Genomic DNA, 25,555 nt, shown 5'->3' with positions numbered 1-25,555 from the left:
TGTTTGTTTTAATAACAATTTAGAAACAACAAGCAACAACTCAGGTTAACTACGGTAATTAAGTACACTAATAGGAAACAATAGAAAATCGACAACAAATATGTATGTCGTGACGTCAAACGCGTCTTAGTCTTCGCCGGTCTTGACCTGTTGCCATGGTAACCCATCTTAGTTAAGTTGTGACAATATGGCCGCTTCACAGTTAGTCAGAAGCGTTTCCTTAAAGTCCTGGGAAAAGAGAGGGTCGGAGGAGGAACGAGGATACAGAATGACGATGTTTGATGTGTTTCACGGGACGATGAGAGAGGTTTGTACCGGAGCCTTCTGACGGTGTGGACTGATTAACTACTGCCCGGATAACGGTAACGGGACACGCGCCTAGTCCAACTGCCCCCACAGAAAACTTTAAATAAGGTCCAAAAACATTAGTCAACAACCACTGATGTAGGTTTATGATTGTGGTGGAAGAAGCACCCGGATCTTTCAGTAAAAGTACTATAATACTACAAAGTACTACACTGTAAAAACACTCCATTACAAGAAGTCCCGCATTGAAAATGTACTGTGGTGAAGTACAAATTTGAGGTACTTTACTCAAGTATTTTCATTGTTTCTTTATACTTCAACTTCACTACAGTGAAGCCGGAAATACCATAACTTTTACTTTGCTGTACTAATCTACCAGCTGTACTTACTTTCAGATTAAGATTTTACATTTAAAATATAAATATAATAAACTTATAGAACACAGCACATTGTGAGTGCTCCCTCGTCTTTTTGGCTCGTGACCTATTACAAAAATAAACAGTGTCTGCTTGTTGCTGCTCCCTGTCATGCTTCAGGTGTTTATGAGTTGTTAGCTGCTCCAAACAGAAACATTACCCCTCCAAGATTTTAAGATGGTTTCATTTAAATAAAGAACTCTCAAATATTTCACAAAACTAGAATTACTGACATGCAACCAATGAGAGCAGGAGAGGCTGACATGATATTAGTTTTAAAAAATATTTTTTCCCAGGCTAAACCAATGGGAGAGTTTGTGACATTAATTGCAGACCAAGAATAGTTTAAATGCACTATCCTCTGATGTACAGTTCCTCCTCCTATTGGCCATCATTACCTGAAATACAAGCCTGTCCTGGCCTGGGATTGGCTCACATGTTTATCATGTATATCTGTAGTCACGGCAGAACACAGGAGAACACAGGGTTTCTAGGATATAAGCTTCAATAAACACAGAAGGCGGGCAACTCGCTCACTCTGCTAGAGTGCTTGAATTGGAACGAGAAAGTAAGATGGAGAAAATTGGCCCACTGAAAGCAGAGGAGAAGAAAGAGGAAACTGGGACTAGTTTATTTCACCATCTTATGGATAAGAGGAAGGATCTGGATGATGAAGATGTGGTTTGTATTCAAATCTTTGACAAGAGGAGAGAAAAATGCTGTTTTCCTATGTTCAATTCTGATCAGTACTGTTAGATCACAACTCAGTGAATCTCTTTACATGTTAAACAACTGAGTATATGTTCAAATGTAGCCTTATAATGTACAGTATGTGTATAATACATACTGTACATGCACTCTGTGGATGTTTCTATGGGTGTACTCTGCAGGTTTTCCTAAGACTTTTCTTCTTTGTCTCTACAGAAGATCGTGCTACAGCGGCTCATAGTGATTGCCCGGCTCCCCCACGGTCTTGCTGACAGTACAGAACTGGGAGGTCAGCCAGCAATTACCTTAGCACTACAAAGACTGAGAGCACAATAGCTCAGGAGGGCAGATAATAAGGCATCGCTATTTCACTGACACAAATCCCTTCATTTTCAGCAATGAACTAATCACCTTGTACCAATTTAATCTGGGGAATCTGGGGAAATGAATGGGGAGGTATTCACATGTGTAGATCTGCAATTTTCCAACTCTTAAGATCATAAAAATGTGCTGCAGTTGCTATTAAAGCAGTGAAAGGTGTTCTTATTCCTCTTGTTTGATTGTTTTTATAGCTTTCACACCTCCATAAATGAGTCTGCAAGGCATCCTTGTAAGAGCTTTGTGTGGTTGCCTTTCATAAATGTCCCAGGAAAGGCAGTAACTAAACAGAACTGGGCTTTCCTGTTGTTATGATACTTACTCAGTCTATCTGTAGTCTACAATGCACTAACATTGTTCTGTTGTTTGTTTTCATACAGCCCATTATGAAAAACTCAACTTTCAGTTAAGCAAACAGTACATATGGGATTATATTACGGGTCTGCTGTTGATTTATCCATCCTGTCTGCTGCATATCATCGAAGTAAGTTTTCCTTTAAATAAATATTCAACCGATGGAGATGGTTTAAGATGTGAAATTGTGCACTTACAGTTTGTTTTGTTGCTCTCTTCCAGTCATCCAGGGATGTTCTGCTTTCTGTCCTCAAAGACCTCAAAGACATGCAACGACAGACAGACTGGTAAAGATACTTTTTCGTATCAAAGATGAATATCACATAAACTTAAAAATATACTGTAATGTGTTTGTCCTGTTGTGTTACAACAAAGTTGAGAAGCAAGGGAATAAATCAAAGAAAGGAAAGAAGCAGTGGGTATAACAGGAAAGCATGACATCTATTTTTGCATACAAGGATCAGAACTGCTGATCTCTTAATTGATAGTAGTTGGTTCATGCACAGTGGACAGGATGCCAGCATTGTAATGGGAGTGATAGGGTTAAATATTTTATGACTGCTGAATATGATTATTTTCAACAACTACTCCTTCAATTTCAACACTGACACATTGAAAACCTTGCCCCTGACATTGACCCTGTTGGTGTTGAAGTGAGCAATATGTGAAACTGGACTAATTATTTTAAAATCCTTTCTCAGTATCCTGCTGGAAGCTCCACAGGTCGTGTTCATGGCACATGACCCTCAAAGCAACAGACAGTTCCAACAGTGGAGCTACAAGGTTTGTCTTGTATCTTTACCTCTGCTCTTCAAAGTTGCATGAGTACGAGGTAAACAAAGATGGCTGACTGATTAGCTAACGCCGTAGCCTGATGTGCTCCTCCCAGTCAACGGAAAAGCACAACAAACTCGTCTGCTGCAGTTCAACGGTCGTACTCACCACGTCCTCCGATGTCTCCTGTCTACTCTGCGCCAAAGTAATTTCTTCAAAAGTAACTTTTTCAACATTTATTAGCTTCAACTCCAACATGAAGTACACGAGGAAACCCAACACAGTGGCACAGAAACTCCAGCGCCACCTAGCGTTTTGGTGGTGTAATTGTAGAGCGACACAGACTCATCAGCGCACAAGTCTATGCGTGAAGCCGAGTTTGCGTAGGGTACGCGACTACGTCATACTACGGCGTCGATCAAACACAGATATATAATTTGGCCTCTTGCTTACTGTTAAATTAATTGTATTTGATTTACATCAATTTTTATCAAACTATTCAGTGACTCCCTCTGTCATATATGGGAGTACTTGCATTTTTTAATGTTTCTCAGCTGATTCATCCAGGTTTTTCCTCTAATCTGCCACCTGTCTGTACATTTTCCTCATGAATTATAATTTGTGTCCATGGATATGTGCCTGAGTGATTTATGTTGTTGACTGAAGGTTGTGGATGCAGATCAGGTGGCTGAGGACCGTGGGGCTAAAGGAGTTGAGGAAGAGGAGGAGAGCACAGAGACTCTGGTTTGCAGTGTCCTGTCAGCACTGCAGAATCTGGCCGAGCACCTTGAAATTTCAAAGAAGGTGTGTTTACTTTTTAAGTTACTAATCTTGACTTGTCTTTTTGAGCATTCACAGATAAATCTCAGCAGTTTTAATCCTGTTATTGTCAATTGACTGTGTGAAGTCTGCATTCCAAGGCTCTCCCTGGATTAGTGCTGGATGAAACTCCAGAGCTGGTCGTCTCTCAGGAGGTTATAGAAAAGTTACTGGCTCGAGATGAGCTCCTGAGTCCACAGCTGTACCTACAGATGTACAACTCCCCTTTAAACATCAGCATGGACTTTGGTAAGAGGCAGCTTCCAGCTGGTTATTGCTTTCTTCACTAAGAAAGCATTAAAAGTGAATTAGAAAACATGACTCTTACAGGAAGAAAATAGTAACGTTATGATAACTGTGGTCATTTCTGTACATTTTACTATGTTAAATATTCTGATTGTTTAACAGGACAAGTTATTCGAAGCAGCTGCCTCACCACTGTTTAACTTACTGGACAAAAGGTCAAAGGTGAGGGTCTGTCATGCATGTTTCATCATGTGTCTCCAGAGTCACCAGTTTTCAGGGGATCAATATATGATACATTAGTTCCAGTGAAAACTGATGGCACTGGACAGAAATGTTGCTGTTGAGTTTTAGCCACATTAGAGTTTGTTCAGACATTCATGGTCCTCAGAAGATAAATTCTACTGCCTTATTAAATGAAACATGTCAACAACTACTGTTGTCCCAGATGATGAAGAATCCTAATGATTTTAATTATTAATTATTCATTACTCTTATTTTACCTCTAGCACTACCATGAGGTTTACATGTGTGGTTTTTCATTTTATCACAGTTTGGTTGTCAGGAGCTGAACCAACCCTTTGTCTTGTGTTATTCTTCTTTTTCTTTGCATGAAGAACGACATGTGTCCAGGACCACTGCGCGTTGAGAGGGTTTAAAGTTGATGTTAAGCCGTTTACAGTCGTTCTCACTCAGCTCAGTCACTTGTCATCATCACAGATCTGCATGCATTTCAGTGCTGTCAGAGTGAACGGCTTACTTTTGATTTACCATGCAATTCAAACTGTAATCAAATGTTTTATGCCTCTGCAGAATGTGTTTGTCCTTCACTAAAGCACCTTGGATGTGACTGAGGGCTTCAGAGAGAAATCACTGGGATCCAGACAGATTTATACCAACATTTAACTTACTGCAGCACAAAAATACCTCTCTCAGTTCAAAATGATTTAATGTATAAAACCACTTTGAGTGAAAAAATATTGAGCACAATCATTCATAACAAAAAACACTGAAAATCCAAGTAATATAAAAACATTTTTTAATAGTTTCAACATTCGGATGAGGATTTGTCTTTTTTTTTTTCACTTTTATCTTACACTGTGTTCCACTTGGTGACCGGGAGATAGCATGTCCAAGAAAAGGCATTTCCTTTTCACTCCAAACTTTTAAGAGTCCACAGCATCACTACAGTTTGACACAAAGAACTTTTAAGTCTAAAAAGATTCCTTGATCACTTATGTGTTCCCTTTTTACTTTGGCCCCCATTACTTGGAACTTAAACAAAAACCAAAAAAAGAAAAAAGAAAAGATGATTGGAAATGTACTTGCAATGGCTGCATGCACCACAGTGTAATCTACAAACTGTGCAGGTAAAAACAAACTTATTATTCTTTGCTTGTTTTATGATTTCAGTGTGAATTTATACAAATTTTTCAGCAGATTTAAGTCCTCTGAGAGTGCAGTGTTCTGGGCAGAGTCTTCTATCACGTCATGAAGACTTATTTTCTGATATTGGTCACTGTTCTGAGTCTGATGTGCTTTTTCTTTTTGCTTGCTATAAATAAAACGGGTGAAACATACTGTATTAATGTAACACAGAGGATACAAGGTGAAGACAAACAGTAAATCATGAATGATTCAAACATGTCGATGGCAGAATTGATGGGGAGTTTTGACTAAAAAAGGTCGAGGGGAGCACTGAGTTAATCTTCTCTTGCAAAGGTCAATCTATTCACTTATAAAAAATAAATACAAGCACATTTAGATAGGACCAAAGATGAGACATATTTCATAGGCATGGTTAAAAAGCATGCTGCCGATTTTCACACAGGACAATGTCGAATCAAACACCCTCCTCCCCCTAAAATTAGGACTTACAAACTTTTAAAAAATCAAATACCCCTCCACCCTCTTTTACTACTGTTCACAACACAAACAATTCGCCTGTATCACAACCTATGAGGTGAACGTTGTCTATCACTGGTACATTCCACCTGTTAATTTCCCAAAAAAAGGCCTAAGTGCTCAAAGGGCATGCTTGCAAAAATCTGTAACACTGGAAACTGTCTCTCCTGACTGTCTCTGATCAACAGTGTTGCTGTTAATAAAGTTGTTTTTGATTAATACTGTATGTACAAGCCTTGATCTGAAACCCTTTAGTACAAAAACAAAGAGCAGCACATTGTTACACAGAAATCCAGACAAAGACAAGACAGACCATTCACCTCAGCACAGCCTAACTGCAACAACAACTTCTTTAAAAAACAGTTTTTCTTTTAAATATTAAAATTATAAATACTGGTGATAGCATTTTATGCTGTACTGGTTTAAACTCAGCTGGAGGATCTGATTAAATCCATTACCTGGTGCGTAGTAGAGTGATTAATTGATTTGTCTGGATGAAAAAATCATTTAGAACTATTTTGATGATCAATCACTTTCAATCAAAGATGTCATATTTTCTTGTATCAGCTTCAGTATTGTGAGGATTTACAGCTTTTCTTCATTATATGTGATAGAAAACTGTATACGTATACATTTTGAAGTGTTGGACAAAAAAGCAATTTGATTACAGCACTTCAGCCATTTTTCACTATTTTCAAGCAAATCAATGATCAAAATAATCATTAAATGCAGCCCTAAGTTGTAGAAAATGTTTTTTTTTATTCTTTCCGATCTGCTTTTGATCTGGTAGCTTTTATGCTTGTGGACAATTTTTTGTATGTTCTCATTTTAAAATCCTTATCTAACATCTAATATGAAGGACATAGCTGTGTAGATACAGTATCTGTTTTCAGTCATCTGAGTAGATTCATTATCTGCTGTCTGTCTGCTGTCTCTCTTAACCTCTTAAACCCCTGCTAGACCCTGTGACTGATCGATCATTACAGCTGCAGGTTGTACTAATAAGCCTTACATAAACCCACAGAAAATTAATTTAAATTCTATGTCAGGTTGAACTGTGGGAAAATGTAGAAAATTAATGCACAAGACATCCTCTAGCATTACGTAGCTGCAGTGTCGAGTTGGAACCAACATATACAGAATTAAAATGAGTTATTATTCAACAGTTTGTTCTGACTGTGAAGCTGTGATCAGGGTTCAAGAGGTTAATTCTTCATCAAGAATCTGCAACACAAGCACTATCAGCTGTTTTATTTAGAAAATCTATACTAGATTTAACCCTACGACAGAGCCATGAGATCTACTGTACCATTTTAAAGTTTTACTGTGCCAAGTCTACTTGATGTTATTTTGTGTCAGTGGAAATATTGTGCTACAACCAGCAACATTATAATATTATATGTACAGTATAATGTTATAATGTTCATCATCATTTATATTTTTCAATACAATATTTGTAAATATCTGTCTATATATATATATATATATTTAAATTTCTCCCCTGTCAGTATATACAGAACATGTATGTACAGAGGTTTCAGTATTTACAAAAGTCCTGTGAGTAATATCGCACTTTAAAAGAAAGACGATGGTAGAGCAGCACAGTGACTTTGAGGCCATGTGTAGTGGATGTTCTCAGGACAAAAAGGAAACTCTTTACAAATCTGGATAGGTCACAACAAAACCCACCGCAAGGCAAATAACAAACTGCTGCTGTCATACGCAAACCTCGTTACTCCAGTTTTACTGATTTTCAAGTTTTCCCCTTAAACTGAACGTTCTGATTCCTGAAAAGGTTTTTAAATGCGACAGCAGGGAAATTCTGGTCCCATGTTAGAATGCTTTCTTTTTTTTTCTTTTTTTTTAAATCCTCAGCTGAGATTCATGTGTAGTGGAAACAATCACAACTCCTCAGACCTAGTAAAAAGTATTCAGAAATATATCTGTATAAATACTCTCATCAAAATAAACACATATACACATATCTTTGCACTTGCCTCTGGTTCACTAATATAGACCAAAAATATCAGCATCATCAGACAGGGTTCCTGTAAACTGCGATGGAGGGAGGTGGCTTTAAGTGAAACTGCACTGACAGAAAAAAAAGTGTGCTTATTTTACCACTGGGGCTGCAGGGGTTTTAGTTTTTGACAGGAATAGCACCTTTTTTTTCTGGGAGTGAGTCAAGACAGTTTTCAGTTCTTTGTTATGATATGATGGGATGTTAAAATACCTCAGGGCACGAGGACAAAATCTTGTGCCTGTTTGCTCTGACAACACCTCACCAGGGATGATTCTCCCACACTGAACCTGACGTGTGCCACCAGCAATTTTATACTTTTACTTTTTTAGCTATAATCATTTAAAATTCGATCAATTAAAAAAGTCCTGTTAAATTTAACTCATCACTCTCATAGTGTTGTTTGTGGCTACATATAGGTGAACACAGCGGAGCATTTAGCAGCTAAAGAGCCAGATATTTCCCTCAGGAGGTGGAGACCAAAAACAGCTAAAAGAGAGAGAATACTGGACTTACATTCAGCAAGGGGGACACTAAGATAACTCACCAGGGAAAAAAACATAAGTTGTAAGTTTTAATAAAAATAAGTTATAAACTGTGCGACCAAATGACACAAACTGTTACCTTGATTAAAATTATGTATCTCTAGGTTTGAAAATTGCTGCTAACATGTGGCATAATTTAAATACACAAATCAATAAAATATATAACAAAGGTGTACTCATTTTATTCTGACTTAATTTAAAGATGCTATATGTACATTTTTGGTATTGCTACATTGCATGCAATGTTAACATTAACAGCTGAGCTGAGTTTCAGCCAAAGAATAGGTTGGAATACGCCCCTCTAGGAAGCGCTGCTTCTTCATTCTCTCATGTTGGACTGAGGGCAGACTGGATCATACTGACTCACTGTCACAAAGTGGAATTACAAGACGGGATGGGCCAGGGCAAGCTGGTTTAGCATGCTAACTTCAGTAGAAAAGAAGTGATAGAAATATAAGCAAAACAAGAGATAACAGCTTAAAGCTTTGTTTTCCATTAGTGGAGGCAGTTCTTGGTGAGTAAAGGAATGAAGTTTGATGCTGAACTCAATGTTTCTTCTGGATTGGTAAGTAAACCATTGTTGATGCTATTGTTGGCTATGTAGCAATAGTAAACGCTTACATACAGCACCTTTAAATATCGATTCAAGTAAATGTTCTGGTGGCACGCTCCAGGCTCCACATTCTTGTCTTTCCGTTTATCAAACTCCCCAAGGAAAAAATCCCATGTTAACTTTGCTCACTGCCAAAAATAATTATGAGTAATAAAATGGAGTTTTTCATTTTTCAGCTTCCTGGACCTTTCATAAATTATATATATTTGATATCTCCCTGACAGCATTGACTATATTCTATCTGAAAGAAGTGTTATCTTATAGCTCTCCTGTGGATACAAAATATGATTTGATTCAATTTATAATCACATCATATACTCTGAAAATGTACAGTATAAACAATAAATACTCAGTGACTGATATCCTGATCGAATGCCATGTAAATATAGAGAAAAACTGTGACTGGGCGTTGAACCTCGTTGCAAACCTGGTTGTTATTTTTCCTAAATATCTAAAACATGCATTCCTGTTTATGCTCCACGACACCAACAGTGCAACATCATATAGTACAATTACCAAACACATCACACACTAACAAAACACACACGCACACACACACACTTTCCAAAACGACATACTGGCACACTCACAGTGAACGCTCAGGTGGGACAGAAATTCGGGGGGTTGTTGCCACCACATGCCAGAGCGAGGAATTCTCAACTGACACCCCTGAGGAATGAAGGAGAAAGAAAAGAAAAGAAAGAAAGAAAGAAAGAAAGAAAGGAGGAAGAAGAAAGCCTGGGTGTCAGCAGGACACATGTACAGTACTGTGTTGTTCTTCCCTCTAAAAGTCACTCATGAGAAGCAGCAGCAAAGAGCACTCGTTCCTCCCGGCAGCCTGTCTCCAGTCTCATATGTGAAGTTAAAGGCAATATTGCAAGTGAATCAAATAAGGCAAAAAAGAAACATAAAATGTTTAATTTAAGGAAAAAAAAAAATCCAGCCAACAAAAAATGTCAAACTGTGTGTCTGATCAAAGGTCCCCTGACCACACTGTCGCTAACACCTCCTATGATTGTGAGTATTTCTTTTAGCTGTCATTTTTTTGTTATTTTACTGTGTAGTAGCGCTTTTTTTTTTTGTTTGTTTGTTTTTTTTACAAGTCCGCCCGTCTGGATTGAGTACAGGTGAGGCGTGACAATGAGATCCAGCTGGAGAGGTGAAAGGTCAATGAGTTTAGCGTGGAGGTTTTGAACGACACGGTGCAGCAGTAGCATTGTGTTTCATTTAATCAGCCGGCGGAGAGGGAGGGAGAGAAGGGGAGGGAAACTCAGTGGCATCATAGCACTGTGCTCTCAGACTCTTCCTCCGACTCCGCTCTGTTGTTGGTCAGCCCGAGCAGCGCCACTGAGTTCCTGAAGGGGGAGATGTGGGGCAAGTCAAAAATACCGTCCAATTCCATGTTAATGACGGGGATGTCCAAGTTGCAGAGGGAATCTGACAAGAGGAGAAAAACAAACAGGATGAGCAGAAAGGAAAATAATAAACACTGTTAATCTGGGTAAAAACAGGTTGTGGAGTGAAACAGATCATTTCAGATGTGGGTTCATCGATGCTGGATGATGTTACACACAGCGTGTCCAAAGTCCAAACCAGTGTAACAGTATGAATAAATAAAAAATGCATGACAGGGGTGCACGATATACAGTTATATATATATATAACAGCTTATTATTTTAGGCAATAATAATAACTTGTGCCTGCTCTAACAACTCTTCTGGTTTCAGCCTTTCCTCCAGATGTTGAACTTTGCTGCAGGGATTTGCTCCCACTCAGCCACTAGAGCATCAGTGAAGTCCAACATTGATTCTGGGTGATAAAGTCTCTCTCACAGTCGATGTTCCAGTTCATCCCAAAGGTGCTGGATGGGGCTGAGGTCAGGACTCCGTGCAGACCAGTCAAGTTCTTCCACACCAAACTAGGACAAACATTTCTTTATAAACTTGTGAGTGTTGTCATGTTGAAACTGAGAGGTGCTTTCCCCAAACTGTTGCCTAATTTCACTGCCAGAATCTAGACACATGGTGGTGTGGTGGTGAAAAGACAAAATATCTATATCATTATCAGTACTGTTACATCGGTATTGGCTGCAGTAACCAAGGAATTTATAGAGTGGTGCAGGAATGAGTTCTAAAACCAGGACATAAGTTAGCATTTTGGCATTCCTGGTTCCCTCGTCCCAAAGTCAGTGGGTTTTTGAATGTTTTTTTCAGTTAGACGGCTGACATAAGGTCTGTGGTTTTAACACAAGCTCAAGACATTTCACATTTTATTCTATTAAATAAAATACATTTAAAAAAATACCCCACTTGTGATTTTTTAAAAGCTTTGTGTCTTTAAAAAGGCAACAGCTAAAAAGTATCTAATTGAGACTACAGAGGTTGTTAACGTCCATAACACCGCACACAAAAAAAACAGTCTGCTCATCAATCATCTTTACAGCCTCATCATTTTTATACTCACACTCTTTCAAACTATCACTAACTTTCTAAGAAGAACACCTTTTATCAGAAGAGCTCAGAGCTAAATTAAATGACAATTTGGAAGCTTAGTGGTGGAGACCCTGATGTCATGTGACTGTGGTGTAGTTGGTTTATAGCCTATCATTAGCTTTTTACCTGTGGAGATTGTACTTAGAGCAGTGGTGTTCATCTGTGAAGATATCTGCTGAACAAAACGTTTATTTATTTTCTGCAATAATCCCTTTGGCTTTTTGTGGAGGGAAACAGGGTGATGCTAACTTCCAGACTGGCCTACAAAAATACATCATCCCTGCACCACTGTTGGAAAGTGGCTAAAATATCAATATCGTGCATCCCTAATGCTAACACCTGATTCAGACATGATCAATGAGCATTAAAAACAAACTCAGTAAAACTGTCAAAACCCAAAATCACAAGATCAATGTAGTTAGTTATACTCATGTATAAACTAATATATTGACCTCAGTTTAATACAAATAACTGGCACATCTTTGGTGTCATACGTGAGACTGATGAATCCACAGTGTAACATGTGCGATGAACAACTGGCACAGACAGGGAGTGTGCTGACTGAGGTGGGCAGTGAGGCACAACATTGTGGAGTGGAGTGGAGCGGGAGTGTGAGGGGAGGGGCAGTGATTGTCAAAGCCAAGGGGTCAGAAGGGGGTAGGCAGCTGGAGAAGGGCATCATGGGTGGGAATCCTTTAGGGCAGAGTAGGTTTTTGGCGTAGAGTAAAAAAAGGCATCCACCCTGGTCTGTTCAGACCAGATGGTAAGCCATGCATCACAGTCTCAGCCACCATGCAAAGGCTGACACAATGGGTTAAAGGTGGACTGAGCACAGCAGCTGTATGTTGGGAATGAGAAGGAGTGAAGCTGCCACAGAAGCAAAGCAGTGAATCAACACTGATCTGAAATCTGCCTCTACTGGCAGCTTCACTCTACTGTGAGCTGAGTCCATGTTTGGCCAAGATGGCGAAGGGATTGGATTGGATTGGAGGGGTTGGGTGCGGTGGAAAGGTGGCGGAGGGGGGTGAGGCTTTAGCACAGGAACTCCTGCTTACCCTAAAAGTCCCTCTCACACATAGAATCACACTGAACCTCTCGCCTCATACCGCTGTAAGTGAGACAATAAGAGCAGTCAACAAGAAGGGAGAGTTAGATGAAAACATGATTAGAGCCTGACTTGTGATGATGAGCTGAATAAATAGGTAAATAGAGCAGTAAGTCCAGTTACAGTTAACATATAATTATCATGTTTTAGTGCAGATTTATGTTGAGGTGTAAAAAGAGATGATATTTTTGAGTATCTCCAATCAGCCCCAAAATCTTGTTACCTTGATGTATAAATATTTGTACAATGATATGCCGAAATATCCAATAAAAACATGAGATGTGTTTGTTTCCTGTTGCAAACTAACTGAGGATATTTTCCTCAGGTGTAAAAGCTTGACTCATGGGAATAAATTACATTTGCCACAATATTATCTATGAAAAATACTGTATCATTCTTCAAAGTAACCAGTAATAAATGGGCTAAGATAAATGGAGTACAGTTACATGCATTCATTTGAAGTAAAAGTACAAAGTGAAATACAGCAAATGTCTAGTCTATATGCACTGTAATGTCACTGTAATCTGTTACATTACCTGTGGACATGCTTTCCCCAGGAGACAAACCATCCAGGAGACCCGCTGAATGCTCCAGAGGCTGGGGACTCGTGCCGGGGGTGGTGGGGGGCTGAGGAGGAGGTAAGCTGGGCCTCTGCCGGGGCGGCTTGGGAGTGGGCCTGGCCTTGGTGAGGGTCCCGGCCAGCTGAGGGTGGAGAGGAGAGAGACGGGGTGGTGGCTGTCTGGGCCTGACCTGGGGAGCCGATGGTGGCGTATCCCTGTGGGTAACTGAAGCCGTATGGGGAGGGGGTGCTGGGAGGCGTGGGCGACAAGCTGACCGGAGACGGTTGACCTGTCGACTGGTCGGACATGGCTCCTGTCTGGCAGTAAGGCCCTTTGGGTGGGATCGGGGCCAGCTTCTTGGCTGTGGAACAAGAAAAATAAATATTACAAAACTACAATGATAGTTTGCACTGAATTCTCAACTATAAAGTCCAGCCCAGCTGAGCAGGACTAACCATAACGAATAAACTGACTTTACTCTGAAAAATGTCCTTTAATGATCATCATGAAAGCAAGAGTTATTCGCCTTACAAATCAGGTGGAGATCTCCACATTAATTTTATGTTTTATTACTTAGAATTTAGCATTCTGCTGCATATTTTACAGCCTTTAATCTTTCAGTGGCCAAGTTGGTTTATTTCATAAAACTCAGACTGTGCAGCAGACACACTATGTCCTTAGAATCTGAGGAGAGTTTTAATCCATTTAACAGGGAAAACCAGGAAGAAACATCAGGAACAGCAAAGGTAAAGGGATCCTTCTTCCAGGTTAAAAAATAAAAGTGATGAACAAAAGATGACTCCTTTTTGCTCATATGTTAGATGTAAAGTGTTTTGTGAGATATTCAGAGAGGTGGATTGTGGTTTTCACTAAATGAAACATATCTGACATGAGTAGATCTCCTCTACAACTTATAATGAGGCTCATTTGCAGTATTTAATAATAAAATAATATGTTAATGTGTAGGCTTTCAGTTTGGACTAAGACGATGCTATGACTTGCAAAAAAGATGTGACGTGTGATATTGACAGTATATTTACATAATGAGGTGCATGTCTGAAAGAGGCTTTCAAATCACAAAGAGCCATTACTTTAAGAAACAGATGAAGCAAGAAATGTTACAGGACCAAGGCAGCCTTTCCAGTGACACCACACAGCTGCCTTATTACCTCTCCTCAGGGTGTGTGGGCTGTGCTCAGAGTGCTGCGACTGTCCAGTAGAGGTCACTGCTCCCTGGATTCCCTTCTGTCCGATCACTGGGGACAGCTCCTTGTTCTTCAGCGTACTGAGGAGAGGGTGAAGGAGAAAAACACACATTTACAAATTACACTTTGCTCCACACATCTCGCTTAGTAACATGTCAGCCCAGTTTCCATAAATCTCTTGGCGTATTAAAGAAATATAAGAGCACCCATAGTTCAATGTCAAATAGCCCCAAGTGACCACTGTTGCGGATGCACATGTGGTCTATACTGTGGTGCAGCAGAAGCAGTTCAAAAATCCCAAATGAACCCTGATGGCTTAATGGGTTTTCCTTACTTTGACAGCACAGTGCAGCCAGAATGTCAATGGGAAGAGGGGCCTGAAGGTCAAAACATAACCAGTTTATACTGACTGACTGACAGTCGCTCTCACTTTCAGCAGATGAGACGTGGATGGATGGCTGAAGCTGCTGGGACCCAAAGTCAGGGGAGGAGCGATGCAGACAAGCATCTCTGGGATTTCTTCCAATATCAAACGTCATGATATAATGTCATTAACTGATGTTGCTTTCCATGTAATTTCACTTCAACAAACACCCATTGTGCTGTTTTTGTTTATATTCAAGGTCTGATCTTGCAGTCTACCACTCGGGGCTGACTGGGCCCACTGGTATGACTCATTAACGCCTACTTTTATAATGGTATTCACTGAAAGCTTTGAATTTCCTTTGTTGCCTGGCAACCGGCTCCTGAATATCCTGGCAACATGGAAAGTTATGGATTGCATACATGGCTATTAAATTAAAGATGGATCTGATAATGGAGTTCCTAAAGAGCATTGATTTCCATGACTGACGGATACAAAACCAAGAGAGTTAATAAGATGGAGAATAGGGTGGCGCTGCTGGGAGTATCTTAATCTCACCCATCCCCTTTTTCTCCTCATCTCATCCCTCCCTGAAGCTTCTTTTTGTCCCTGTGGGGCCTCTCTTCATTCGTGTGTGAATTGTGTACGAACGAGTTAAACAGGGGTCTGTATTTACCTAGTCAGCTTGGCTCCTCTCTCTCGGCTACAGGCACAGGCTGCCCATGGAGGGGGAGCAGAGAGGGGAGTGTTGGGGGGTTTGGGGGAGCCCAGGAACAGATCGTGACGAGTAAGAACGAGTGGGGGTTTGATGTAAAGGGTGGAGCCATTCGTTTCGGGCAGGGACGCATGCGGAGCATCAGACAGGGAGGCCTGTTTGGGAAGGTGCAGGGAGCTGGGTTTGGGGTTGGAGTTTACGTCAAGCTGCTGAGGGGACGGGCAGAGGGAGTGAGGGAGTGGGGGTGGGCTGTAGCCAGAGCGGCGGGGAGGGGGGGACGGGCCAGGAGGTACGGACTCGGGGCTTGGGGCGACGGGACGCATACCCAGGAGGTGCTCGGGCGTAGAAGTGGTGGTGAGGGAGCGAGTAGGAAGAGCAAGAGGAGGAGGAGGAAGACGAGGAAGACGGGTAAGGGGGAGGCGGCCTCTCCTCCTCAGGGGAGGGGTAGGCGTAACAGGAGTCCGACCAATTGGAGGATGCATCATCCGAGCTGCAATGATAAAAATATCAACGTTTCATGGGGAACTGAGTTGGTCTCCAGAGGCTTAAATGATGTTAAAGTGGGAGAACACAATTAGTTTCTAGAGGTGAAGAGAAATGGGATATATTGATTTGTAAGTTTATGAGGGGAGGGAATCAGGTGAATATTAATTATTGTGTTAGGAAAGAGGAGTAAGGGGCTCCAGGGTGAGGGCGAAAAAACAAAGAAGTGCTCATGAAAATCTCTGTGGTTTTCAATTAACAAGAATGAAATAAAACAGAAAAGTCAGTCACCTCATCCATTGCAGGGCCTTGCGACAATGGACTGTTAGGCTGCTAATGATGCTTGGACTAATGGCAAAAACAAAACAGATATATAATTCATGCACATGCAGCAATGAACCATTTCTACTAAATTGTGGACAGAACTTTTCCCCCGAACTTCTTCTACATTTTATTACGTTAAAAATCCCCAGCCCTGAAGAGAACTTGCGCCACATGATATACAGTATCACAACTCAAGCAGAAAATTAACTCTGAACGACTCCACACATGGCTCTACAAATTCAAGGATGAGAAAGTTTTAAAAAAGAAGAAATATTAACAACTTAAAAGAGCAATCACAAAGTTTGAAATGGCATGCTTCATCAGAGGTGAGACACTGGGGTTCACACAGAGGTGACGAGGTGAGAGGATGAGTATTTCGTGGGGGGAGGTGGGGGACAGCGACAGACAAAAAAAAACTGGGGATAAGAGCAGACAGCGCTGTTCTGGTGTCGGTTGCAGGGCGCAGCAGCACACGCGGCGAGGGAGGGAGCAGCAGCAGCAGGTGCGAGGCGAGTGTGTGGGAGGTGTTTGGGGGGGGGGGGGTGAAACACGAGGACAGGGCACAACAGCCTTACCTGGCTCGGTCGCTGCTAGTGGGAGGAGGGGTGGGGGAGGGGGAGGCGGAGAATTCCCCAAGCTGCTCGGGGACGAGAGCGTCAGTGGGCGGGACGGGGGGGTGCACGCTCGGTGGCGTGGAGGAGGTTTTACGCGTGGACGACGAGCCCCTGCGCGACACCCAAGAAGTGTCCATCACCCTGACACCCATGCTGCAGTGGGACAGAGATGCACAGCCAATCAAATCAAGAGGAGAGCGTGTGTGTGTTCGTGCGGTTCAAGGGGGTCAGGTTTCCACACCCCTAAACACATCGTCAGGAGTGGAGTGCTGCTAAAAGGGGATCGGCTTCCCTGTCATTTAGAGCACTGAAAAGGCCTGACCCCAGATCAGCCTCTAGGGTCACACTATTCCATCTGTACAGCCTAGTATCGTTCTGCTTATGATCCTCAGCATGCAAGAACAGAGAACTGCAGTTTATCTACACAGCGTTTTGCTTAAATGGATAAATCCCTGCAAGATAATGATGTATCAGTGAGGTGACAGTTTGGATGAAATGGACAAGAATAGGATGAATGACAACACTCATTATATGCCAGACTATTTCTTGGCTGGGGGCACTGACTTCCTGAAGACCTTAGGTAACGTCCAGTCACTTTTGCTGGCTGCAATAAACACGAAGTGAAAAACCTCAGTCCTGACCCTTTCACACAGCCCGCTATACTTTTCTCAAAGTTTGAAACACAAGTCCACATTTATTAGGACTTCATACGACCTGCCACCACCACATCCACCACAGGAATCTGATTAGAAAAGATGATCTGTGACGTAAAGTTACCACTGCTAAAACACCACATTGGCTTGAAGTTTCTATGGTGAAGAACGATCACTAAATAACTGTTTCCTGTTTTGTTAATCTGTAATCTGATTAATAAATATGATCAAACTACAGCATGTGAATTGCCAGATTATTAGGTACGCCTAACTAAAACTAATGCAGTCTAATGACGACTGATTGATTCAACTTTTTGATAATTTCGCTGGATGTAGTTTGTGGTGCTGTTGAACAGTTGTGTTACACAGAGAGGTGTTTCTGTTAGCCACACTCATGGATATGACCTGAGAAGGTAAAATAACGGAGACAGTGTTTTCTTATGGCTATGTCAGTCCTTCATGCTTTAAGGTACTTAAAGATCACAAGTGAATGTACTCCTTATACAGAAATAAGGCTGATACATATATAAATATAAACATTATATATTATTGGGCAGTTTAATCTGCAAAACCCCAAATCTGATGTAAATATTTCTGAATAAAATTACATCTTAAAAACCTTATTTTCATAAAACAAGTTAAAACATCTGTCAGTGCAGTGAGAGTACTGAATTCTAACTAAATGAGTTTTTACTTTTAAAGTAGTTGTCTTCCTGACACCAGACAGAATGAGGCAGGCTGCTGCACATGAATGATGAAAAATTAAAACTGAAAATAGATTAAACTGCAGTGAAAATAGGTTGGAAACATTCTTGCTGCACTGTCAGAAATTTTCACTTTACAAAAATAGGACTTAATTACAGACTAAATTAGGGAGATTTTGTGTACAATGGATCATTTTTTACCAGCAGATCATGTTTTATATGGAAAATTGTCCTACTGCAAAAAAAACTATATCTGTCAAATAAATGTAGGTGAGTAATAAGTATAATATTTGCCTTTAAAATGTAATGAAACAGAGGTATAAAGTAGTTTTTAAAATGGAAATACTCAAATACAATCCAATGATATAAAAACTATGCTTGAATAAAAGTATTAAGGTACTTTCCACCACTGGTTTGGAGGTGCTGGCAGGTAAATTTCATTTACACTAAGCCTTTAACATCAGCAGAAAGTGTGTAAGCAAATTAAAAAAAAAAAAAAGAAACACCTTCAGTATGCAGTCGGCTAAGACTAAGCAACAAGAGTCTTTTGTACTCACAGGCTGAACAAGTCTATCCAGTGCCAGAAACTGCAAAGATGCTACTTATATAAACACAGAGAGAAAGGCCAGCTTTGTTCATGTCACCCATTTGTCCCCCATTTCCCTCCCACTCTGTTAGAGACATTGAACTATAGGAGTCCAAGTGTGTCACTTCAGGCAGACCTGACTGGAGCATTAAACACACACACAGACATATATGACAAATGACAGACAGTTCCTGTCAACAACGTGCAGCTGAGATGAACAGATGATGAATTGACCGATGAGAGGATGAGTGGAGGGAAAGGAGCTGTACTGTACCTTTGTATCTTCCTAATGCTGCATTGTTAAAACAGAAACAAGCACAATGAGGACAGGAGCAAAAAGGATCATGGAAGACCTGAGTCTCCCTGGGCTCATTAACAAGCATCGTTATCAAAGCAGCAGAGGAACTTTGGCAGGATAAACTTTCGAGACAAGAGCCAAGATGGAGGAGCAGCAACATGAAAACAGGGAGGCTGGGCTGGTGGGGGATGAGAGTCACGCTGAGTGTAACGAGGAGAGCGATGCGAAGGGTGAAATGCGCTCTCCCTGAAGTGCTTCAACCACGTCAAACCCCAGAGAGAAAATTATTGCTCCATTTAGCCTTAATTAGGTCAAAGTCTCTCTAATGGATACCAGAAAATCCCCCAAAAATAAGGTTTCATGCAGCTGCACTGATTCATTCTTTTGGTTATTTAGCAGTGGGGACATTTCATTTACATGTAAACTATAGTGGGAGTTGTATTGTATTTATGGTACACCTACAGTATTGATACCATAAGGTTAAAAGTATATAGACAGCCTTTTTGCATTGATTTGGTGCAGAGGTGTTTCTCATGGTTTGGTTCCCTTACAAGGGCACAGATTTGATTTTGACACTGGCAAGGAAACTAAGGCTTTCTGCATTTATGACAGACTTCTGACTGGAATTTCATGTCATTTACAGCCTTTATGTAGTAGAGGATGAGAGCTGTTAACTGTTGGTGGTTATATTTAAATTATTTCAATGACAATTATGGCAAGAGACAATTCAGCAGTCGCTTAACATTGGTAGAGATGTGTCTCGACTAAATTCTACAGCCTGGTTCCCCTTATTTCCAGCAAAGTGAAACATTGGCAGGACCACCATGTGTTTGGTTTCAACCAGTGGAGTTTACCTGTTATTATCCTGAAGCTTTGCTACTGGTGCAGCTCTAAAAAAGCACTGTTTCATTATTACTGATTACATATCTATTGTTATATATCTATTATGTCTAGTGAGGACACATTTTTGTTGCATAATCTTACATTTTTTCTCCATGCTGTTGTATTTAGACCTGTAATTTAAAAAGAATTAATCTATGTATGTGCAGATAATGAAGAAATGAATAATCCACATACACTGCATATAAAAAAATAACCCTGTCTGTAGCCTTTTAAAGGGCATACTAATGGATGTCTTTTTGTTCACGTGTGAAATTCATCTTTGGACAATTAACAGTCGACACTTTGATGTGAGGCTGTAAAGGTCTTGCTCTGCCTTCTCTTCTACATTCACCAAGACACTAAGTACGTCATTATATTTCTAACGTCATGTTCAAAGTAAATGAATCAATAAATAACTGGAAAAAGATAAGATTATTTCACCTGACACTGTGATGCCCATAGACATAAAAAGCATGCTGGACCATATTCTTCCACCTACATACTTTTCTCAATTGTCAGCATACTTAAAACTACAGTATTTACAGTGTGTATTATTTGATCATCAAGTTTGTTAGTGCACCAAAAATGCTGCTCAACCAGTCTGCTCTGATAAAAATCTCTAAAAAAAAAATTCCTGTGTGCTGTATTTTTTCTCCCTTGTATGTGACCTTGTATGTATTATTCTGTCCAGACTACCTATAAATTATTCTCCCTGGCCAAATTAATGCACAGGGTAAGTGCAGTGTGTGTCTTTCAGCTGGCTGTGCCAGAGAACGATGGGAATGTTGATTTCATAGAACATTTTCTTTAACATTCATCACATTTTGGGGCACTGAGCATTAAATTTTAATGTCTGAGCATCAGTTAACTTTTGAGAGAGATGTGAATTTGACTTTATTAAATTAAAATGCAACTTTACAACTAGTACTGACCTAAATCTAAAATCTTTTTTGATAAAAACTAAGAAACCTCTCTTTCAAAGCCTCACTCTGGCTCTTAAGAGTGTTCCCTGTGTGTTTCTACTGAAAGCTGAGCTTTATTGATCAGACCCAGCATACACACTCGGTCCAGGTTAAATTAGCTGGGCTACTTGTGGTCCCCAGGCTGCAGAGAGCTCAGACTACCCGCAGGGCCTAATAAGACCAAGGGTGTATTAAAGCATTAAAGAAAGAGACACAGAGACAGACAGAAAAAGAGAAAGAAACTGACTAACTGGTTTTCAACTAATCCTCCTCCACAGCTTGAGGATTGTCTGATTCCTCATTTCACAGACTAAATGTCATCTCTCCCTCTGTCTGATTCCTTTCTTCTCTCCCTCTCTCACTTCTTCAAACCCTCTCACTAGGCTGCATAAAAAGCTTAGAGGCAGGTGCTGCAGATAAAAGAGTGACACCATATCCTCTCTGTCCACCTCATAGTGAAACTGAGCTTTTCCCTGAGGTCACCTCTCACATGAAACTTGCGTAATCAGCGGGGAATTCTCCGACTCTCACTTCACACGTCCCACCCTGTCAGAGGGAAGTCATGTGGAAACTTCACGTGCCTTGAAAAAGTTATAAAATTGTCAGTTTGGCTGTCAGTTAGGACCCACCCCTGAATGAAGCTGTAAGAGCACCACAGAGATAGAGAGGACTGTTGACTGAATCTGATCCCTGGGAGGTTTTTAAATGAGAGGGACCAGCTTCCTTCTAGCTTTGAGAGAGAGGATAATCCTGGATACTACGGGGCATTTATCGACATGCTGTTGTCTCCATTTATTCCCCTAAACTCTACCCAAGAGTTTTAGAAGCATACTGTCTGTTTCTATTTGTTTTTCTCAGATTTTTTTTTTATATTTAACACACGTTTGCAGCTCAATTAAATGTGCTAACAGATGAACTGTGACAGAATACAGAAAACAAAGCCTAAAAGTCACTCAGGCAACAAATACAAAGTCCATCGAAGGGGGTTGATAAATAAAATAATAAATTAGCGAGCTAGCCTCTTCTGTGTGTGACGTAGTGCCATAAAGCATTACACACTTCATACAGGGGATCATACCTGAGCAACCCATGTTACATGGAGCAAAGACAGAGGCGAGATTCTCCCTGCTATATGTCAGTGGATCATCAGAATGATCCCCAAATTCTGACTGATTAGTGTTATATATATATATATATATATATATATATATATATATATATATAAAAGTATATTACACAGTTGGAGAATCCTACCCGTCCTTCTTATAAAACTCCAGCATCATGTTGTCTGTGGCGACACTGAGTGGCCGTCGGCTCTGGTCATTCTGTTTGCGATCGATCTGATCCATGTCAGGAGACGGCATCGAGCTGTAGTTGCATGCATTATGGTTAGTGTGGACGGGGCTTCCATAATTCCCTGTGACGTTGAACTCGATTTCTGAGAAAGACAGAAGAAGAACAAGATGAGACACATCAATCTCAAGACACAACAAGGCAACGATTCAGCATCAATCTACAGAGACAAAAATAAGTCTTGGTATATTGGCTGCACCTCCAGGGAAGAACCAGTCGGCGTGCTGGATGATGGGCTCGATGATGCCGACGATCTGCAGGGAAACGGTCGTCATCATCTCTGTGATGTTACTGCAACAAACAGAAGAGATGGAGACTTTTATTTTTTTAATGACAGGACACAGAGGAAAAGTAGCTGTCTGGATCATAGGAATTTATGCTCAGGCGGTGATTAGCACATTTTCATGATATTGCAGAAGCATTAAAATGAGAAAATTAAAACCATTTCAGAAATGTGGCCTATTAAAATACTAATTAAAAGTTAGAGAGGGATAAAGAATAAGTAAGATTTACACAGAGATATAAAGGAGGTGTCCTTTATCCTTCCAAAACTGCCAACTCATCATCATGAATATACTGTACTATAAGAAGTGTCTCCTGGAAATGCGTTGGAGCCTTTCGCCCACTGGCCTTTTTGTTAATAGCACTTTGAGCTCTAAGCAGCATCATGAATCTCAGCAGCTCTCCACTGAGAAAAATGGGACAAAGAAACTGAGCGGTGACGAGAGGATCCCTGAGGATACAGAGTCCTTCTCTTTTCTGTCTGTCTGCTACATCCACACACTTACTGCATTTATAAAAAAATGATTTTTCACATGAAATTATGTAAAAACATGGAAAAATAACATGGAAGAATAACTCTGCTCTTCTGAACTGAACAAAGGTAACACACATGTGATACAGCGCAACTCATTAATGTGTTTTTAAAAGTTTCTGGACACCAGTGGAGCTCTGTGGCACAGAGGAATAAGACACCTGAAAAAAAATTAAAATATAAAAATTAAGAATATCAGCAGACTTGTGCTTTAGATATCACATTTATGTTTTGCTCAAAGTAGTATTGATATTGTCATATAACTCAGCACAGTAATTAACCATGTATTAGTCCTCTTACCCCTCGTTGTGTGTCCACAGCAGGTTGGGTCCGAGGACAATAGCAATGTTTCCAGGTGTCATCTTGTTCACGTCCTGGTACTCAGTCAGTTTGGAGAGGAATTTGATCAAATACCTGTTAAAACCGATAATAGGAAATACATCAGTCAATCAAAATATGACTTTAAATTACACTTACAAGCAGCTTAAAATATGTGCCTCCCTCTAAAACACACAAGAGTTCTTTGATTTTTCTGACCAGGTAAACTGTGTATTTCAAGGTTCGAGTTTGTAAAGCTTGTCTAAACAAATTTGGGATTTTGGCCAAAATACCATGAATAAAATGTACTTGCCTAAAAAAACTGAAGGTACCTGACTTTGGAATCCCTGTCCTGTGAAAACCATGTATCTCAAACATATCCTCCACTGTCCTTGTTGTTCTGTACCCAAGTATCTACACACTCCGACATAATAGACGGCAGTATGCACCTAGTTTGTTTGCAATCCACCAATAAATGCAAAGAGGAAAACAGGTACACTACACATTCTAGATAGCAGTCAGCTTCTGTGTTTTGGTAAAGTTGTTTTCAAGCCTGCTATAAACCATACCGAGAACTATACTCAAGACGTCTTTAAGTGGACTGTACACAGTGTTGGCACCAATCAAACGAACTGGACTTTGGGTCAAGTGCACTTGGATCTGGGTCCCTGATGTGAAAGCCCCTAAACAAAAAACACTTTTCAGATTGTGAGGATGGATTTTTCAGCCAGTCAGCAAATTGAGGAAGGTGGGAAATAACAGAAAAATACTGAGCTGCTCTTGTTTTTGTCAAGTTTCTTTAGGTTTAAATAAGGTCTGTTTCCAACAATAGATTTATCCTGTGTGCAGCCTTATCATTGTGTTTTAAACAAGAACAAAGTGCTTTCATCCCGTCTTGCCTTCATGAAGCACACTGAGATAAAAACATATTATTACAGCAAACTGCTCTTTCTACTTTTCAGTCTTCATGGGGGGCTCTAAGACACAGAAATGGGCCAGTGGGTTTCTGTGGCTCTCAGAGAGCAGCTGAGCTGAATGACTCATCCTGAGCCGAACTACAGCTGAATGAACATCAGGCAGCTCATTCCAGTGAGCAGCGATCATCTGGACAGGTCTGACAGGTCTTCTCAGAGGAGGCCTGTCTAAAAATACGCCCTATTTGTGCGATTCGATGATGACACTGACAAGTGCTGCAGTATCTCGCTCTTTTTAATTTCACTTCCCCTCCTCTTCCTCGACGTGCCTCTCTTCTTTTTTCTTTTGATCATGAGACAAGTCCTTCAGCAAATATCTATGGCTCGCCTTAATCCAGCAGCTAATAGAGCTACACATGAGGTATAAGGCCATTTCCTTCAGCACCGGTTCACACAGAGGTCAGTGTATTTTCAGGGAGGTGTCAATCAGAGGCATTTGATGATCCAGCCTCATAGAAGCTGGGATGGGTTTTTCTCCAGTGCAGTACCACGAACAGATACTAAGAAGTTAAAGGTGACTGAAAATCACATTTAAAACCAGTGCTTAAAAGCCAATTTTCCCAAACTTTTGAATACAACAGCAGCTGTATTTATGGCTAAAAGGTCTCACTTGTAGGGATAAAGCCACTGAGAACAATTATCTGCTGACTCTGCAGATCCCCTCAGTTTTACAGAGCATTTTAGTGTCTTTGTTTCTGTTTTACGGCCCACAATTTTTACTGTTGTGATTCACTCTGACTGCATTGTTTTCAGTGAAAAAGCCACTGTCCACAACCTGCTCAGCAGCACACACAGTCAGAGAGCAGCTGGTGAACACAGTGGAGCATTAGCAGCTAAAGAGCCAGATATTTCCCTCAGGAGGTGGTGGAGACCAAAACCAGAGCTAAAAGAGAGAGAATATCGGGCTTCAGATGGACACAAACATGACCCCCAACAACTGCTAATGTTTCTCTATATTGTCTGGTTGTATGAATAGTAACCAACTGTTGTGTTTATAGCTTGTTTTCACTGGCCAAAAAACAAAAACAAACAAAGAAAAATGTTTAAGTGAAGGTAGGATGGAAGGAG

The 25,555-nt window shown here is 40.5% G+C and overlaps 2 protein-coding genes across 3 annotated transcripts in view; one reads left to right on the top strand and one right to left on the bottom strand.

Annotated features, from left to right (window-relative positions):
• The first annotated feature begins 145 nt into the window (after nt 1–145).
• On the top strand, nt 146–6,124 carry tex47 (testis expressed 47). 2 transcript variants are annotated; one of them, XM_018689421.2, is made up of 9 exons: nt 146–307; nt 1,647–1,719; nt 2,189–2,292; nt 2,385–2,449; nt 2,864–2,945; nt 3,603–3,740; nt 3,857–4,004; nt 4,164–4,223; nt 4,812–6,124. In XM_018689421.2, the coding sequence occupies exons 1-8, from the start codon at nt 188–190 to the stop codon at nt 4,199–4,201; spliced, it is 768 nt and encodes a 255-aa protein (XP_018544937.1). In that variant the 5' UTR covers nt 146–187; the 3' UTR covers nt 4,202–4,223; nt 4,812–6,124. The 2 variants fall into 2 exon arrangements, with proteins under 2 accessions (XP_018544937.1, XP_018544936.1); XM_018689420.2 differs by having other exon boundaries at nt 4,616–6,124.
• Nucleotides 5,021–25,555, bottom strand: part of LOC108892007 (rho GTPase-activating protein 44-like) — a 39,853-nt gene continuing 19,318 nt past the window's right edge. The window contains 11 exon segments of the mRNA XM_051066340.1: nt 5,021–10,518; nt 13,215–13,380; nt 13,382–13,599; nt 14,408–14,523; nt 15,484–15,854; nt 15,856–16,012; nt 16,905–17,096; nt 19,161–19,178; nt 22,283–22,466; nt 22,581–22,672; nt 23,496–23,609. Coding sequence (XP_050922297.1) covers nt 10,361–10,518; nt 13,215–13,380; nt 13,382–13,599; nt 14,408–14,523; nt 15,484–15,854; nt 15,856–16,012; nt 16,905–17,096; nt 19,161–19,178; nt 22,283–22,466; nt 22,581–22,672; nt 23,496–23,609 — 1,786 coding nt within the window. The 3' untranslated portion in view covers nt 5,021–10,360.

This window comes from Lates calcarifer, linkage group LG23 (assembly GCF_001640805.2).
Source record: "Lates calcarifer isolate ASB-BC8 linkage group LG23, TLL_Latcal_v3, whole genome shotgun sequence".
Taxonomy (NCBI): Eukaryota; Metazoa; Chordata; class Actinopteri; family Centropomidae; genus Lates; species Lates calcarifer.
This window is presented reverse-complemented; position numbering and strand designations above follow the sequence as displayed.